The sequence below is a fragment of the Pyrus communis genome, chromosome 5 (assembly GCF_041283825.1).
Source record: "Pyrus communis isolate YQ-2024b chromosome 5, ASM4128382v1, whole genome shotgun sequence".
Classification (NCBI taxonomy): domain Eukaryota; kingdom Viridiplantae; phylum Streptophyta; class Magnoliopsida; order Rosales; family Rosaceae; genus Pyrus; species Pyrus communis.
This window is the reverse complement of record NC_142569.1, coordinates 10,819,668-10,837,369: the sequence shown is the minus strand read 5'-3', so window position 1 is coordinate 10,837,369 and position 17,702 is coordinate 10,819,668. Positions and strand designations below refer to the sequence as shown.

The 17,702-nt window shown below is 36.5% G+C and overlaps 4 protein-coding genes across 4 annotated transcripts; 2 read left to right on the top strand and 2 right to left on the bottom strand.

Moving 5' to 3' along the window:
- Positions 1–304: 304 nt before the first annotated feature.
- LOC137725934 (mitochondrial import inner membrane translocase subunit TIM44-2) lies at positions 305–4,387 on the top strand. Its single transcript, XM_068464778.2, has 14 exons — positions 305–616; positions 728–834; positions 1,213–1,296; positions 1,422–1,497; positions 1,696–1,740; positions 1,842–2,270; positions 2,368–2,436; positions 2,676–2,740; positions 2,957–3,025; positions 3,125–3,197; positions 3,370–3,474; positions 3,627–3,698; positions 3,782–3,844; positions 4,004–4,387. Exons 1-14 carry the CDS (start codon positions 539–541, stop codon positions 4,133–4,135), a joined length of 1,467 nt encoding a protein of 488 aa, XP_068320879.2. The 5' UTR covers positions 305–538; the 3' UTR covers positions 4,136–4,387.
- A 952-nt stretch (positions 4,388–5,339) lies between these two features.
- On the top strand, positions 5,340–6,216 carry LOC137724746 (uncharacterized). The gene has a single exon (XM_068463456.2). The coding sequence runs from the start codon at positions 5,553–5,555 to the stop codon at positions 6,123–6,125; it is 573 nt and encodes a 190-aa protein (XP_068319557.1). The 5' UTR covers positions 5,340–5,552; the 3' UTR covers positions 6,126–6,216.
- A 715-nt stretch (positions 6,217–6,931) lies between these two features.
- Positions 6,932–10,588, bottom strand: LOC137726066 (pre-mRNA-splicing factor SLU7-A). Its single transcript, XM_068464928.2, has 8 exons — positions 10,362–10,588; positions 9,669–9,832; positions 9,456–9,568; positions 8,780–9,205; positions 8,194–8,629; positions 7,825–8,041; positions 7,569–7,672; positions 6,932–7,456 (listed from the first exon to the last, which is right to left on the bottom strand). Exons 1-8 carry the CDS (start codon positions 10,375–10,377, stop codon positions 7,310–7,312), a joined length of 1,623 nt encoding a protein of 540 aa, XP_068321029.2. The 5' UTR covers positions 10,378–10,588; the 3' UTR covers positions 6,932–7,309.
- Positions 10,589–14,643: 4,055 nt separating this feature from the next.
- On the bottom strand, positions 14,644–16,783 carry LOC137725853 (transcription factor MYB30). Its single transcript, XM_068464665.2, has 3 exons — positions 16,427–16,783; positions 16,134–16,263; positions 14,644–15,231 (listed from the first exon to the last, which is right to left on the bottom strand). The coding sequence occupies exons 1-3, from the start codon at positions 16,557–16,559 to the stop codon at positions 14,691–14,693; spliced, it is 804 nt and encodes a 267-aa protein (XP_068320766.2). The 5' UTR covers positions 16,560–16,783; the 3' UTR covers positions 14,644–14,690.
- Between the last annotated feature and the right edge of the window lie 919 nt (positions 16,784–17,702).

Genomic DNA, 17,702 nt, shown 5'->3' with positions numbered 1-17,702 from the left:
CCAAATCTTCAGGTATTCCTCAATCTTCCATGAGAGGCACGAGATTTACGAAGTGTTTTCCAATCCAACGACGACCGGTCTCCTGGTTGCAAACGACTATTTCATAAACACCTCACATACCTTCCACACCTTTCGCATGACTTAAACTATGATAGTTATTGGCACTCCAAAAACTCCTCATAGAAAGTTTGGAGGGCATAATTAGATAAATTTTTAGAATGCCAATTTGGCAACAAAATGGAAAGTAATGGGCCGCCCCAACAGTATTGGGCTTATATTTTGGTATTAGGCTCATTCATCTCCCAGATCTGCCGGGAAACAGAAACCCTAGGCCGTGTTTGGTTTGGAGAAGTGTAACATCCACGTTCATCTCCTTCTTTGTTCGTCCCTTTCTTCCTTCCCACGCAGGGACACTGTCTACTAATTCAGACACCCCACCCTGCAAAAAACTCAAAAAAAATAAAAACAAAAATCGAAACGCCATTGGGGTTCTGTTGGTTTTTCGCTGCTCGAAATTTTTTAACTCGCCTCCAATTTAATGGCGGGCAGAAAGCTAGTGCGAGATTTGCACCTCTACAGAGAACCCCTCTTTCTTCATCTGACCTCCCAACAGCAGGTTCGTTCTAAATTCTACAGGAAGAAGTTATGAACCAAAGACTGAAGTTTTTTGGGTTAATTTTGATTTTTTTTTTTTTGTGGGTTGGGTGTTGGGGGTTTGATGAGATAGGTTTCGGGCACGAGAGGTCGGTTAATTTCGGCCAATGGTTTTTTATGGAATCGTCGATTCAGTGTCTTCAATGAGTTTTCGAAGCAAGTCAAAGGCGAAGCTACTAAGTACCTCTCTCTCTCTCTCTCTCTCTCTCTCTCTCTCTCTCATTTGCCTGTGTAATATCTGCTATTTTAATTGGTTTTTCTTGTTTAAATGTTGGCTCAAAATTGTTTTACTTGCAACAAATTGTTAAGCCTGTGTTTATAATCAACAAAAATTTGAACTTTATATTTGAAGTTTGTTTCTTGAACTAAAAAACCAGTAACAGCTAGATATTTGAATGTGGAAGGTAATGCAGTCCATCGGCTTAGTTTTTGGCTTTGTGCCGCTCTTTTGCTCAGTGAAGTTGTTATTCAAACCGCAACCGTTAACATTTAACTTTTATTGAGTTCTCATAAGGAATTTTTGGGACATCTGCCTCACCATCAATGCTCTGCTTGCAGGAATCCCGAATTTCAACAGTCTGTGAAGGAGCTGAAAGAGAAAGCGGAAGAGCTCAAGGGGGTTAAAGATGATTTCAAAGTGAGGTAATTGTTTGATATAATCACTGTATGCCATAATTAGTCTTCGTAGTTCATAGGCTGAGACATACCCTTGTATGTCAAGGGCACTTCTAAGTGGAGGCTCTGAGATGGTGAAATGGCGAATGCAGAACGAAGCAGACAACTGAGCAGCTATACAAGCAGGTGGATGGTGCTTGGATCGAGGCAGAAGCAACGGCAAGGAAGGTATCATTTCAAATACATTAAAATCTTACGTGCTTCAATATGTCGAGTACTCAATGGCACTGAATTTGCACAAGATATCCACCCTATCCTGTTAGGTTGTTTGTGGTGTAATAAAGTTTTTGTTGTTTATTACCATAAGGAACTTGCATTTGTTTCTACGATTATGTTGTCAACTTGTCATTGAATTTATGTTTGCAGGTTTCCGCCAATGTAAAAGAGAAGATCTCGGCTGCCACAGACGAGGTCTGCTTGCTGCTTTATTCTTTGTCTCTTGCATCTGTACTTGTAAATGCTTTGATCTGCTGAACTTTATTGTTTTTCTACTTCTCTGTTGTTCTATATAGGTCAAAGGAACTTTTGGAATTGAGAAAGAAGAAGCTTCAGGGCCTTCTGGTGCAAAATCTGAGCATGTTGCTGATGATGGAATGAAGGGTTCGTCTGGGGAACATAATCACCAGCAATCTGGGGAATATAAAAACCAGCAGTCAGGGTCTAGTAGTACTGAGCAAACATTTTTTGGAAAATTTAGGTCAAGTGTTTCTTCCTCGTATTTTTCCTCTGCCTTCTCTAGAGTTAAGGAAGCAAAGGTTACGGACTTGGCTAAAAAAGGATATGACATTGTAAAGGGTGAGTTAACTGGTACTACAACTAAGAGAAAGCACCTGGAGTTTGATCCTTCTTCGACCCCGAAAGTTGAAACTAGTTCAAGAACGGACCTTGTTGCTGTACCCCAATCTCGCTGGAGTAAAAAGTGGGAGGCTTTCAGAATGAAGGTTAACTTTTTATCCGCTCCTTAAATATTACAAAATTAATATCTAGTTGCCTTTCCCCTATGAATTATTTAATTTTTTTTTTTCCTCTCTTACCCAGATGCAAGGTTATCCTATATTCAAGCGTCTTGATGAAATACGTAAACCAGTTACAAACAAAACCCAGGAGGTATGTTATTCAATTGTTGTGTCTGTTCTGTGAAAAATCTAGTTTATACTTAATGTTTATGGACGGATAACATTTATGCTGTATTTTGTATTGCTTTTTTTAATATTATAGTGTTGTCAAGGATGTTGTCATTTGTATAAAAATCTACCGAGTTAATTTCTGTTGGCCTTGTGTTTGACAACCTTTTTATATGTACTAAATCTCTTGAGGTTGCTGTATGTCCTTGATGAAATTGGCAGATTGCTGAGGACATACGGGATCGTTGGGATACAAGCGATAGCCCAATCGTTCACAAAATTCAGGAGTATGCTGCTAAACTTTCTCTACTTCTTGTTTGTTCTTTATCTGTGAGTTACCGTTTGTTTGTTTTTTTTTTTTTTTTTTTTAAAACGGGCTTTACTTTGCGGTTTGTCCCCACAGAATGAGAGTTTTTCCCTAAAACAGTAGCTTGTAAATATATGAGTGGTGGAGCCAGTTGTAAAATATTTGAGTCCTGAATTGATCCTACTTCCTTTGGCAGTTTAAACGAAACTATTTTTCAAGAAACAGACACCGCTGCATCAATCAAGGAGATACGTCGCCGAGATCCGTATGATCATATTTTCATTTGCTGGTGCTTCTTGTCATACTTATTTTGTATTTGGATGACTACTAATTTCTTTTTCTAATTGTAATCCTTGGATGGTAGATCTTTCTCTTTACCAGACTTTTTGTCAGAAGTTCAGGATGCTGTTAAACCTGTGCTTAATGCTTACATCAAGGTTAGTGTTGGAACTGTGTTACCTTTTCATCCCTCTTTCTCCCTCCTCGCCTCTCATCTTTGTTTTTCTTGTTCGTGTTTTGCTGTCAACGTATCATGATTCCAATTATGCCCCTGTGAGTACCATTTGAGTTTCTCATCTTTATGGAATAACATGTGCATTTTATATGCAGGGGGATCTTGAGACATTGAAGAAGTATTGTAGTAAGGAGGTGATTGAGCGATGTAAAGCTGAGCATGATGGTTTTAAAAGCCATGGCATCTTTTTCGATCACAAGGTAGAAAGCGTGCCTCTTCCTAAAATGAGTGTTTCCATGCTAATTACCATTGCATTCTATACTGATTTTGTCTACTATTATTGATCATACAATATCGATCTCATACTCAATGATGGTGCATTCTAATTTGTGATTTTTTTGGTGGTGCGCAGATTCTACATATTTCTGAGGCGGAAATAAAAGAGACCAAAATGATGGGACATTCTCCCATTATTATTGTAATGGTAGGCATTTTCAATTTTGTTTTTCCAAGTTCCATTTGTTTAGCAGAATTTGACAGTGACAGCCATTTTCGATGAATTAACAGTTCCGAACGCAGCAAGTGTATTGTGTACGAGATAGAAATGGTGATGTAACTGATGGTGGCAAGGTAAATAACACACCCCCTACACCCATTATATCAAATGTTTTATATTCCCCTTTCAAACCGCAGTTCTCTACGGAAATGTGTGCTATCATGTCATTATATTGCTTATTTGAGGTTTATGCATACAAACTCATGTTTTGTGAAATCGTATTGTTTCATCAGGACACTATCCACACGGTGTATTATGCCTGGGCAATGCAACAGGTAGATCCAGAAGAACTTGGTGAAGGTGCTATTTATCCAATTTGGAAAGTAAGAGAGATGCAGCAATTCGGAGTTCAAGCCCTCATTTAGTTCTTCTTATAAGTTGCGACCGTCTTGATGGATGTTGTAGCGTTTTTATTGTTCGGAATATCTTCGTTTTTTTCGTTTTTCCAGCGTCAGAATTTCCCTGGGTTTTGTTATTCACTTCTGGGGAGTTTTGACCATTCTTTATGAAGGAAGTGGAATAATCTGTGTTTGTTGGTGCCATCCTTTTATTCCACGCGACCTTGGAATATTTTCAAAAGTTGCAGAAACAAGAAAGAAAAGTAGATGCATTTTGTACTACTGCAGTACTGCACTTGCTTCATGTGATTGCAATTACAAGTTGAGAGAAGAGACAACAAAAAGGGGAACATGAAGGCATCCATATCAATCATATTTCTTACGAGGACATAATTAGGAAACTAAGATGGGGCCTAGGCTGGTTATTAGCTTTGATCTTTATGCTAATAGCAAAAGGTGGAACAGAAATTCTTCAAAGTTCACAACTCACTAGCATCACAGAGTATTTGGGTAACAAATTTGATACTTAATTCTTATGGTTAACACTTTATTTGATACTTAATTTTTAGGGAGTTTTAAAGAAAAGCCTACGGTACTGTTTACTTTAACGAAAAATCACATTTTTACACTAAAAAGTCAAACCTGATACGATTCATTTTATCCTTTATTTTGTCCTTACCGTTAAAACTCAAAGTTTTTAAACCCTTTTCATTAGTTTTCCTTAATTTTGAAGGTTAACTTGCGGCTTAGCTCAAAATTACCCTTTTACTTGGTTGGAATAATCAATTGGATCATTGGTTTACGAATTTTTTTTAAGGAAAACTAATGAAAATGACTTGAAAGTTTTGAGTTTTAACGATAAGGACAAAATAAAAGGTAAAGTGAATAGTATCAGGTTTGACTTTTTAGTGTAAAAATGTGGTTTTTCGTTAAAATGAACAGTATCCCGGCCTTTTCGTTAAAACTCTTTTTTTTTTTTATCTGTGCCCGTGCTAGTGCATGCTATGAATGGGAAAAATTACAATCCAAAGTGTTAGTAAATGCATTTAACATGATGTAATTATAGTTCTCATTCCAGATAAGTAAATATGTCATAAATTAAAATTGATTGATAATATTATTCGATTCTAACTCATAAAGTTCTCTTATAAGTTTAGGTTAAGCTCATTCCAATCCTAGTAGACTGATCTTGGGATATAGGTAAGCTTTTCAATACGGCCAGCATGCTTGGATAAGTTGAAGCCTGGATCAAAACTGCTTTTTGCCTGCCCCCGAAGACACCTATTTCTTTGGATTTTTCTTTCATGTCAAACGCGTAGAGTAAGAAGTAAGCTACCTTTAATTAGTCCAAAAACGAATCCACAATCCAAAAGCTGAAAGAATCTCTCTAGCAGCTTATAAAAAAAGCCATTCTCCACAAACTCTTCGCAAACCCTACTTATCCATGTCTTGCTTGAGATTGAGGCTTCCACCAGCCAGAAGAGCTTGGAAGAGCTTCACCTCCAAACTACAGAGGAAACTCCACAAGCCTAAAGGCATCGCTAAACCCCGTAAAAACAGTGTCAAAGCAATTACTGCTGCTGCCTCATCTTCTGCTTCTCCTTCTGCTTTTGCTTTTTCTTCTGTTGGACTGAAACCCTACAAGTTTCTCCGGCTGCGTTTTAAACGCAAAGGGCGTCTCGCCCTACATTTTCGTTACAACCGGCGCCAACTTCTTCAGAACCGTGGTAGCGCTGCGCATGTCTACGTTGACAAGCTTTTTAAAGAGCCTGGTGTGACTGATCTGGTGGGTAGTTCTGAGCCTCCGGTAGCGAAGTGCAAGCAAGCTACCACTGCTGCTGCCGGTGCTGAAAGTGGGGCTGAGAGAGGATGTCCTGCGACGGCGGATGATATGTGGGAGTCATTGGGATTTGCTTCCCCAATGATGCACGGGATTGACGAAAGAGCTGAGGAGTTCATAGCCAAATTTAGAAAGGACATGGAGGTTCAGGAGAAGTTGGCACGTGATCATTTGTAGCATAAGCTTTGCTTCTTTAATTAGATTAAGAAATCTATACATGATGTAAATTAAGTGTGATTATTCTGAAAAATAATTTGTTTCGCATGAATTTCTCTTATATTTATTTATTGGCTTCAATGAGGGAAAAAAACGCGAGTGGGTAGAAGAGGAAGAATAAGATGAAGCTTTTACAGCTTTTACATAATCATGACTTGGAAGGCGGAGATTATTGGCTGTCCCCGGTGATATATTCCGCTTTTCCTATACTATATCACCTGATCACGAGATGAGACATAAAGGGGTATATTCCGTTCTTTGTTATGGAAGAGCAAAGTTTAGAGTTTATATCTGATTGTATGCAAGAATTTAATCGCATAATGAAAAATACAGAAAAACTATATTTGTATGCAAGAATCTTAACATTTTTAATTTTAATATATATAATATTCTAATGGAAGAAATAGGATGGTTACCAAAAATTTTGAAACAGCCGATAGTCTATTCTAAATAAATCTATTTAATGAGAGAAGATTCGAATTTTGAGTGCAAATAGAGAAACCTAATAATCCAACCAATTCGACTAAACTCTCATCTTTTTTCAGTGGGAAACATGTAATTTTCCAAGTTTATACATAAATGTGAAAGTAACTGAATAAAATCCAAGTGGATACTAAAAAAGTACTTTAAGTGCTTCCTACAAGAAGCACATATCTAACGCTTTTTTGAAAAAGTACTTAAAATTTTTTTACAACCTAACATCAATTTCACCAAAAGATCTTTTTATTATTTTAAAAACACTTCTAAACGTGCTTTAAACAAGTGCATTTTTGGTTTCAACAATTTATTAAATGATGAGCATCAGAACAATAACATAGGAGGTAAATTCAACGTAATGCCATACACAACTCATTAACATGACACTCGAGTACAAGGTAAACAGCAATTTAAATGAGTAGCCGCTTATCGGCATTCCCCCTTCAATCTCATGGCTCAACCACAGGGCAGCTCATGTAATAGCTCTACAGTAATCACACTCGAGAGGGCACAAATTAAAAGACGGAGTCGGCTGTGTTCTGCCACAACCGGAGAAATTCAAGAAATCGGCTTGCAGACCTGCAGAAGGCATGCCAGTGCATCGAGTTGACAGCCTCGAAAGTGTTTTGAGAATAGGGCTCCATCAGAATTATGTGCCACATCTCAACTTAGTTCAGAAAGTCCTTCATTGGATCATCATGGTGGACTTTCTTCATCCTATAAGCTTCCATATCCTCAGCAGTAACATCATCGTTCCATTTAACATTATATTTGCGCTTTCTCTCGTCTCTCTCTTCTCTCTTTCTTTGATCCTCCTGTAGAAATCAAAATTGTATAATATTTAGATAACTAGTTCAACACAAATACATACACAGGTCATCTTTTCAGCTCAATAATTCAACTTGAATTAAGTTCAGAAACTCTCACCTTCTTAAGAGCTTCAGCAAGTAATTTCTCATCCAAAACCAAATCATCTGGGATATCAGTTCCCCAAGTAGCGGGCCTTTTCTCCTCCACTGGTGCAGGCACATCTGTTTCGAGGTTGGGAACACAAATTGTTAATAAAACAACCAAATCAAAGGCAGTACTGGAGAATGGTTTACACATGACATATCAACATAAAAGATATTATCTATTTAAAAATAAAATCGCACGAGGAAAGGGGGAAAGCTGGTAGACTAACCTCCATTGGCCTCTTTACGCGCAATGTTAGCCTTCATAAGATCAGTTGCAGCCTCAGCAGCCTCAATTCCAGCAGCGCCCGTGCAATAGCTATTGCGAGTAACCTGCTTACAACACCTGTAGCCCCATTGATGATCCTTCCACCATGAACCCCATACAGTGGTGTGGTTATTAACATAGACATCTTCTTCATACTTGCTTCTGGGAAGTGCTATGTCCTGTATTATTGCAAAGTATATTCATCAGCTGTCTACATAATTGAGTCTTTGACACGCTGATTAAGGCCTTTTGTTCCATAATGAGGCAGATACAAAGTTTTAAGTTCTGAAATAAAAAGGATGAATAGAAATGGTAGATGCAAATAGTTTACCTGGCCCTTGATGATTCTCCCAGCACGATCATATTCAACTTCCCTTTCACTTTGTCCCAGTAGAAGCTCCCTAGGAAATTCTTCTTCATTAGCTGCATTGCCGTACTTCTCCAGAACAGTGTCTTTTGTTTTTGACTTCAAATTCTCCTTGATCACCTGATAATTCTTATAAAGCAACTCGGCCTGGGAAGGCGCTGCTTGCATGTGGATATCTTGTCCCTTATCAAATGCTTCCCAAGCATGGATGTTGAGCTCCTTGAACTCCATGGCTTGACCACTATTTCTATATCGATTATCACCCCCGTAAAACTTCTCATTCGGATCAGCATCTGGAAGAGGGTCTTCACGCATAGAACGGGTTTTGGGGTCATAATGTGCAGAGTTGACATCGAGGTTCAAAAGATATTTCGCTGTATCCTCACGAATACGCAAATTCCTGCAAACAAAAATATCTCAGTAAGGAGTCATATATAGAGACCAACACACAAGTGAAAAAGCAATTAAAAATAATAATAAATCGTTATTGAGATAATAATGCCCCCTCAACACAAGATAGAAATTAAAAAAACCGGTTTAAAACTCTTACCTGACCGTTCCTGTGCTTCCACCACCAGTTGTACGTACACGCTTCTCAACCTTTGCAAAGTCCATTTGTTTACTCTCATCAACCTTAGCTTCATCTACCCTCAAATCATCCTCATCCTCGTCTTCATCTTCATCCACATCACTAACCTTGTCCTCGCCATTTGGATTATTATTTTTCTCCTCTAACTTCTTGAGTTGCTGTTCCTTTAAGAATTTCTTTCGAGCTTCATCTCTTGATTCATATCTCTCTACTACAAGAGCATAGCTCGTTGCATCATATCCATTCCAGCGGTCCCGCTTTCCATCATAGTCAAGCTCAAAAGTCTCTATCTTCTCATCAGGAGCAATGTGTGTGTTTGTCCACTTTGCTCCCACTTTCCTGGGCCTATCCATGCATGACTTTGAGTCGTGTGTACTGGCACCACAACTGTAAGAATGGGCATTCAAACATTAATCTCTAGTCTTTGAGATATACTGAAGGGAAAGAAAAGCCTTACATTTGACAGGTAAGTGAAGGACCCAATGCCACTTACGACAAAGTGCAATTAATCAAGTACACATATTGAAATTTAAAATCAAATGACGTTTATGAACTTCAGTTAGGGTCTTAATTCCATGAAATTGTTTACAATTTGGTTTGCAAGAAACACATGGAAAGAGAGGAGAGAGAGGCTTACTTCTCACATGCACCCTTTCTATATTTATCAGCCTGGAATATCTTTGCACCTCTGTCATACCATGATGTTGTGTAATTTGGATCTGATTTCCATTTCCTTTGATGTTTCAAGCTCTGATTTAGTAACATAAAAAGTATCAACATTCAGAACTTATACGACAAGGGTGTGATTATCGAAACTAAAAACTTATTAGAAAGAAAACAAACAACTTACAGGCCTCTCGTGTTTGAGATACCAAGGAGCAGATGACATATATTGGGGAATATGAGGATTAATCTCTTTTCCATCCTCGTCCAGTTCAGCTGGTGCAAGCCCAGCTTTACGCGCTTCTTCCAATTCTATTTGCTTACGATGGTCTTCCCTAGATTTGAATGACCCTACAAGACCAACCACACGAGATGCATCAATATACGAGTAGCAGAGGAGAAACCGAAAAACACCAAAATCTACCAGTTTTGCCAACGGACTGCACCATCACAGTAAGGAAAAATCAACTTTTCACAACAAAGTACAAAACTTAGTAGCATAGCATTTATCTACGCTGTAATCCCTACTTTCGAATACATATATTTGTTTCACCAATTCATATATTCAACAGAATCGAATGTGATGAGTGGTAAAACCCATTAAATTTCAAATTTTTACCACGTAATTCCAACCCAGGTCCAGAAGAAACCCTGAGTCTCCACATACGAATCTAAATTTGGTTTTGGACCAACCGAGCTCAAAACCCCAAATCGCCGATCGAAATTAGGTAATGATAAGATTCGTAAATCTTACACCGATCAATTTCAACAAAAATAGCACCAAAGAATGTTACTTTCAAACGATTGATCAAATTTGAAGTAAAAAAAAGTGTAAAATTCACGATAGATTGGGGACAAACGAAGGAGAAGAAGAAGGAACCTGAAGCGGTCGCCATGTTCGCTGGCCTCGAAGCTCACAAAAAATCTGGTTCGAATTTGTACAGTCGAAGATGAAGAATCAAAACCCTAGCCCCAACCGGAAAAATTGAATTGAGAGATCAGATTTTGGAGGAGGTGTTTGCGGTTTGTTAATTATATGCACACTCCTTTTTCTTCCGCTGCAGATGGGAGTACTGAGGCGGTTATGTTCCTTCCCGCCTAAACGACAACGTTTCACCTTCTCCGCAAACCATAAGGCAACAGGGCTTTGGCTTTCTTGTTGATCTCGGACCACATGAAACAAATGGGTTTGCAGATTGGGCCTTTCTTTTGGGCCCAAAGTTTAGTACTAGGTTTCCATCTACTCTTGTTTTTGTTATATGCGACGGCTGAACATGATGAATGGAAGATACGAAGTCGATTTTGTAATAAATTTTTTTGACAAACGATAGGACATCAAACTTATCTAATTATGGGGAGAGGGATGTGAACACGGAACCTTCGATGCAAGGGCAAATGCTCTAACCAACTAAACTACAAACCATTTGCACAAGACATTCAAATGATCTCATGGGGATATGTAGGGGAGTTGGTCAGAATGGTGTGCAAATGTCCTCACACCCATGTTTATGCTATATAAACCACTAAACTTCCTATTAGTGTATGTGATCATCAAAATAAGTTTGAATATAAATTTTGTTGGCTAAAATTGGTTGAATAATTCAGGCCAAGGATAGATGCCTTTGGGCAAAAATTTATGAGCCGAAATACTTGCAAGGGAGCTCTGTTTTGGATACTAAATTACATGAGAGATCTAACTGCTCTTACACTTGGAAAGGAGTTCTGTATGGAATTGATTTGTTGCGCAAATGTATGAAATGGAGAATTTGGATAGGTGTTGGTGTCAAGTTTTGGAAAGACTCTAGTGTGTTGAATGCTCATTTGATTAATTATAAAGAAAACTAATGAAAAAGGGCTTGAAAACTTTGAATTTTAATCAAAAGAACAAAAATGTGTTGTAAGTGAATAGTACCAGGAACTTTTTAGAGTAAAAATGTCATTTTCGTTAAAAGTGAATAGTACCATGAGTGTTTCGTTAAAACTCCCTTAATTATATTGATGCAATGACTTTCATGAGGAGGATTTCTCAAATCTCTTCTTACTTTCGTGATGGTTGGTGGGATGTGAGTTCTTTCAAAAAAAATTAAGATCTGAGATTGTGGTTCGACTCATAGTTGAGGTAGTTTTGTGTAATTTATCAAACTTCAATTGATTTGTTCGATCAAAACCTCCTACAAATTGGGCACTAGAGATGCATATTGGTAGCCATTGTGTGGTCTCCTTTAATACGGTCCCCTCAACCAAGCTTGAGCATTTCAAAGTCAATTTTTTTTTACTGCTAGTACTAGTGTTAGTAGTAGTTCATGAGGGTGGCAATGTTGATTAATTAGCTTCAGATTTGCATTGCTGAATGTACAGTTTAATTGAGTGGATGTTAGCACTGAGACATGCAAATCATTTGGGGATTATTTAGGATTAATATTCTGCCCAAAAAAAAGGGGAGAGAAAAAAACTGGATTAAATATTGCTTTAAGCTCGTGCTAGACTTAGCTATTACATGCACAAATCTAAGCGCAGGTGTTCGCCACATATTTGTTTTTTGTTCTTAGTTCATGCACGCCTGCAAAGGAAGGATTATAAAATAGGTTAGATTGCTGATAACTCCAAATTTCATGTGAAAATCTATGGTTTGGTAATCCATGCTCTTAAGTGGAGTCCATAGTGAGAGAAAGAGAGAGGCATATGATTATTATAACATGAAAAAGATAATTTGGCCTAATTAATTGGTGGGGAATACTTTTGTTCACCCACTCGAAGTCTAGAATGATAGGTTTTTTTAAGTAACGAGTATTCAAGCGGTATTTCACATATCATAATACAAGTATGGATGAAATGATTATTGTTATATTAGTTTGGATGGAGTTATTTTGTATGGGTTGGAGGTTTGGTTGATTTTTTGTGATTTTGGTATGAGTTGGAAATATGACATCATTTTTTGAAAAAGTACATATCGCTTGATAAAGGAACATTACTGCATATATCGACGTAGTATTTTATTTGATGTTTAAAATATCAGGAAAATCATTAGAAAATGAGAAGGGGAAAGGGAGGGAGGGAGAGAGAGAGAGAGAGAGAAAGAGAGAATGGGAGTGTGAGGTTTTTGTTTTTGGTTTTATTTATTTATTTTTTAAATAATAAAGATATTTTAACATCACTTATATGTGAGATTTCAATAAAAAATAGTAAAATTTGAACCAATGAAATTACATTATCGTCCATCATTTTGTTTGTGTGATAAAAAACTTAGCTATCTTTTCATTCTCTTTTAATTGACAAAAAGAATTTTATTAATTAGTAGAGATTATTATTTTGAAAACTGAAATTATTTCGTTACCAGGCCGGAATCCACGAGAAAACAAGGACAGCCAGTCATTGCAATCAACATCTACAACATAAAAGAGGAAATAAGGGAGATAGGCAAGGACGTGGAAGAACACCAAGATAATGATAATCCCTTACAACCTCCAGAAATTTAAAAAGAAAAAAAAAAAGAAAAGGCTAACTAGTGGGCATGGGAGCCTATCCTTGTTTAGTATTCTCATAAAGGAAGATGGGGGTCTTTCAACCCATACCAATGTTGAAAATTTTAAGTAGAATTTCATTGTCCTATATTGATCACTACAAAAAGGTTTCTTCACTTTATAAGATTTTGTTCCGTATAGAAAGTGATTGGAGTGATGTACCATAGAGAATAAAATTGGGCTTAACCTTGGGTTTGAGTTTTGGGGTGTACTAATTAATTGATAATTATTATATAATTAATTATCAAAAGATGGGCCTTGGGGCTTAGGCTATAATCCTATTATATATACATCATTTTTTCATACATGTTGCGAACATGCATAATCCTATTATATATACATCCATCTACGTGACATTTAGAACATAGAAAAACACAATTCTCCTTCTACAATCTAAAGCATTCTTATTGAGAAAACCATAAAGAAATTCGCCAGAAATTAAGTTTTCCGGTGCTGGAATTCTGATTTAATCGTTGAATCCTGGTGAAGCAGACGTCTGTAAAACTACAAATACTGAGTAGAGGCAAAATATATGTTTCAAAGATATTACGGTACGCAAGCCTCGATCATCAGTTTATTTGTCTAATATTATTTCGTTGTTCAAACTCTGTTAAGTTATTTGTTCGTATTTATTATTTATTAACATCTATAAATTTATCATAGATTGCTCTGTGCCAAAATGAGACACTACGTAATCCGCTGCTTCATATGCCAATCTTGAAACCCAATACCAATCGCACGCGTGAAAGGAGTTTCCCAGCCGCCTAAATAACCATGCATGTACGACATTAGCTTGGCAAATTTCCACCAAAATTTCCTTATTTCATAATTTTAAATGCCATATTCTATGATCTATACCGTCGACTAATGCGTTTGAGATATAGCATATCTCATATATCAGAATCCAAATGATAATACAGAGTCATTCAACTTATTGTAAGAATATATTAGGTCTCTTAGTTATTCGATGAGTTTTATACTATCAAGACGTCTTTTCATGTATGGGGTCATTTAAGTTTCATACGTGAACAACACATATTAAAATGCAGGAACATGTGTGTCGTTAGGATTAGCACATGGATGAAGGACGGATTACGAGGCTTTCTTAAAACTAAAAGCTGGAGGTCTTGGGTTCAAAACCCACTGCTAATGTGGAGGCCAAACTTGTGGCTAGGGGAGGCTGAAATACCTCTGTGACTCTTCCGGCTCCCATAAGGGGTGGATAACCGTGACTTGCCACTAGTTGTACCCCTTAAATAAATAAATAAATAAACCACACATATCAGGTGACGTGAGTGAACTATTTTAATTGTAAGAAGGAATCGGAGTTTCATTGTAGAGTATAAAACGGATTACCAAATGAAGAATAACACAATTTCGTGCACTAAGCCTTCTAATTATCCGATGTGAGATTAGATGGTTGGCCATAAATCCTCAGCCTATCTGAAGCTCATTTGAGCTGTAATAAATAAATGATTGCGTTGCCAATCGAATACTGATACGAAGACAATTTTGTCCACAAGTAAATTCACTCGGGCAAGTTTGACAAATCATTCGGCAAAATTCAACAAGAATTGTATTAATTTTTGCCGCGTTGAATACGATGGATTCCCATCTGAAAAGGTCAAAGAAATTGACATCTACAAAAATAAATTTCTTTTTGCCAACTCACAACTTCATGAACAAAATCATAAAACAGCCTTCCTTATTGGCATATCAAATTCTAACAATTCCGGAATTTCCTCAGCTCCCAGGAAATTATTAAACCAAAAATCCATGTTGTTGTCATTGTACATATCTAAACTAAAACCACCATCAGTAGGTCCTACATTCACTCGTGGATCACCACCAAATGCCTGAAACTCATTCACAATCTCATCAGAATTCCCAGCTGACAAGACTTCCGACCAAAAACTATCATCCGCCACCGGTAAAGTTGTTTGGTAATCATCAAATTTCATGCATGCATAGTTATTGTTGTTGTTGTCGCCGGTCGTGACGGATGATGTGCCACTTGAAGTACATTGAGACGGCGAAACGGGCCGACAATCCAAGCTCTCAGATTTTGCACAATGTGAAGAATCAGCAACGGGGTCTAGCTCTTGCTCCATTTTGATAGGGTAGAAATATGGATTGTTCGATTTCAGCTTTTTTTTCAAATGGGTGTGCCATACATTTTTTATTTCATTGTCTGTGCGACCAGGCAATCTCGCTGCGATTTGTGACCATCTGAAGAAAAAACAACAGATAAGTCAGATTAAGGGATATCAAATCTGTTCTGTTGTGTCACATGAATCATTGTGAGCACCATGCAAAAGTGCAAAAAAATTGTTGCGTAGTATTTTAAATGCTTGAAAAACGTGTTTTTCATTTTTAGTTTATGGTTTTTAGGGAGTGCATGTGAAGGTTATGTAAGGAATCTTATTTCAGTCCCACTTGTTTCACTAGCTAGTGGACTAGATTGTCACCTAGCCCCTACATGCATCAATGTTCTTAATTGTTACTAGCAGATACATATTTTGTATGTGTATGAATATTTTTTTTTAATACGTACATATTATTTTTTAATATTACATAATTATTGTTTTGTCTTCTTTATGTAAATATTGTGTATCAAAAGTGAGGTTAAAATTGGAAAAATAAGTATATGATTATCATTTTCTAAAAACAAAAGCGGGTAAAATAAGAAAAATAGGGATATGATTGTTATTTTGTCAAAAGGTACAAAATTACTATTTTTCCCTCCTTTTGTCAATAGTATGTATCAAAAGTGAGGTCAAAATAGGAAAAAAAAGGGAAAAAAAAGTTGATAATAAGAGTTCTATTAATAGTATAGATATTAATAGTATAGATGATATGATTCCGTTTAGAATTTAAGGATAAAAAAAAGTTTGTAAAGAGTATAAATTCGTATTCAATACAAACACGTTTCAATGATTTATATTCTGATGAAAAAGATGAAGTCATCGATCTAAGAGTTATAATTGCGTAAACATGCCGTTATTGAAAATGAATACTTCCAATAACTTAATGTGGTCTATATACTGTGGCAGAGAACGGTGAAATTATCGATTTAACTGTTCGCGTTAACATGCAATGCAAATTCGCAGAAAAATGGAACTGCTACATACCTATTTCCCAATATTTGATGTAAGTTGATGATTTCGTCTTCTTCTTCCTTGCTAAAATTTCCTCTTTTGATATCTGGCCTCAAGTAATTTGTCCATCTGAGTCTACAACTTTTTCCACACCTTGACAAACCTAGAAAAAGCGAAACACCAAGGTCAATCAAAAGCTCAAAACTTTCTAGTATATGCAATTCATGTCCCAAATGTTCAATGAACTTTGGAAGAACCCAAGAAACAATTTCTTGTTTAAATTAGTGGATTAGCAGTTAATTAAGCAAAGTCTAATCAGTAATTACCAGCTAGTTTTGGGAGAGATCTCCAGTTTCCATGGCCATGCTGCTCAATGTAAGTGACAAGTATGTGATCTTCTTCTGGAGTCCAAATCCCTTTCTTCAACCCCATCTTCGCACAGCAAGGAGCTCTAACCATTTTTCTCTTTCGAAGTTGATCAGGAAATGATTAAAACTCTCTGTTCGGGCCTAAATTAGTGGCACGCTCACGCAGTCAATCACTTGGCCTATTTCCGAGGCTGAGGTGATATCGTAGGAGTAAACACTTTTAGCTGCTGCTGCTGCTGCTGCTTCTTCTTCTGCTTAGGCTGCTGCTATAAGGTTATAAACAATGGCAAGGCCTAAGATTGTCAAGACTCCCAAGTCCATTTATAGACATGTACCTGTGCATGCTGGCTGGTTTTGGCTTTGTACGAAATAGTCAAAAGAACAGACACAAATGATTTGAAATATTGTGAAGGACAAATTTCGCCTCCACTGTATATTTCGACGAAATCTCTTTTTCTCACATTTATTTGTGGGGTGCAATGTATATACGACTATATTTGCTTTTTATCAGTCAAACTAAAACGTGGGGATATATATTCTCCCGCAATGGTCGTGTGAACTTTTCTTTTTCAAATTTTATTTTTATGCAACACGAACTTCAACTAGTCAAGATATATAGTAGCACATGCTCCTCTCACACTTGCGCTTGAATATTCAACACCATTTACCTTTTTTTTTTTCTCCTTCTTTTTAAGAAAAATTAGTATTCGGTCCCTAGTTTCTAATGTTTATTGACTAAAACCTTATTAGTTTTTAGATTTTGATCAAAGTCCCTAACATTAATGTATTAATGAGTTACATGTCAGTTACATAATTTTTTAAAATAAAAATTAATAATTGATTTAGGGTTTTAATACTCACACCCTTATTAAACTCCTAATTAATTTTCAATTCAAAAAATTTCCAAAATATAAAAAATAAAATTAGAATAAGTTTGCACCAATTAATTTTTATAAAAGAAAAAAATTAATTTTTTAATCTTATATGTACCCATTCATATAATTCTTCAATTTTTTTCTAATCTTAAATGTACCCATTCTTAAATATACTAATTTGTTATATGTAAAATGTACCATTTTTTTAATATAAAATGTACCCATTTTTTTATATAAAATTCATTCAATATTTTCTTTAATCCATTTTTTAAACTTATATGGGTATTGTTGACCCTAAAAATTACAAAACCTACGCGGCGCGCAGGCCGATTAACTAATAAGCTAACTACGTCCTTCGA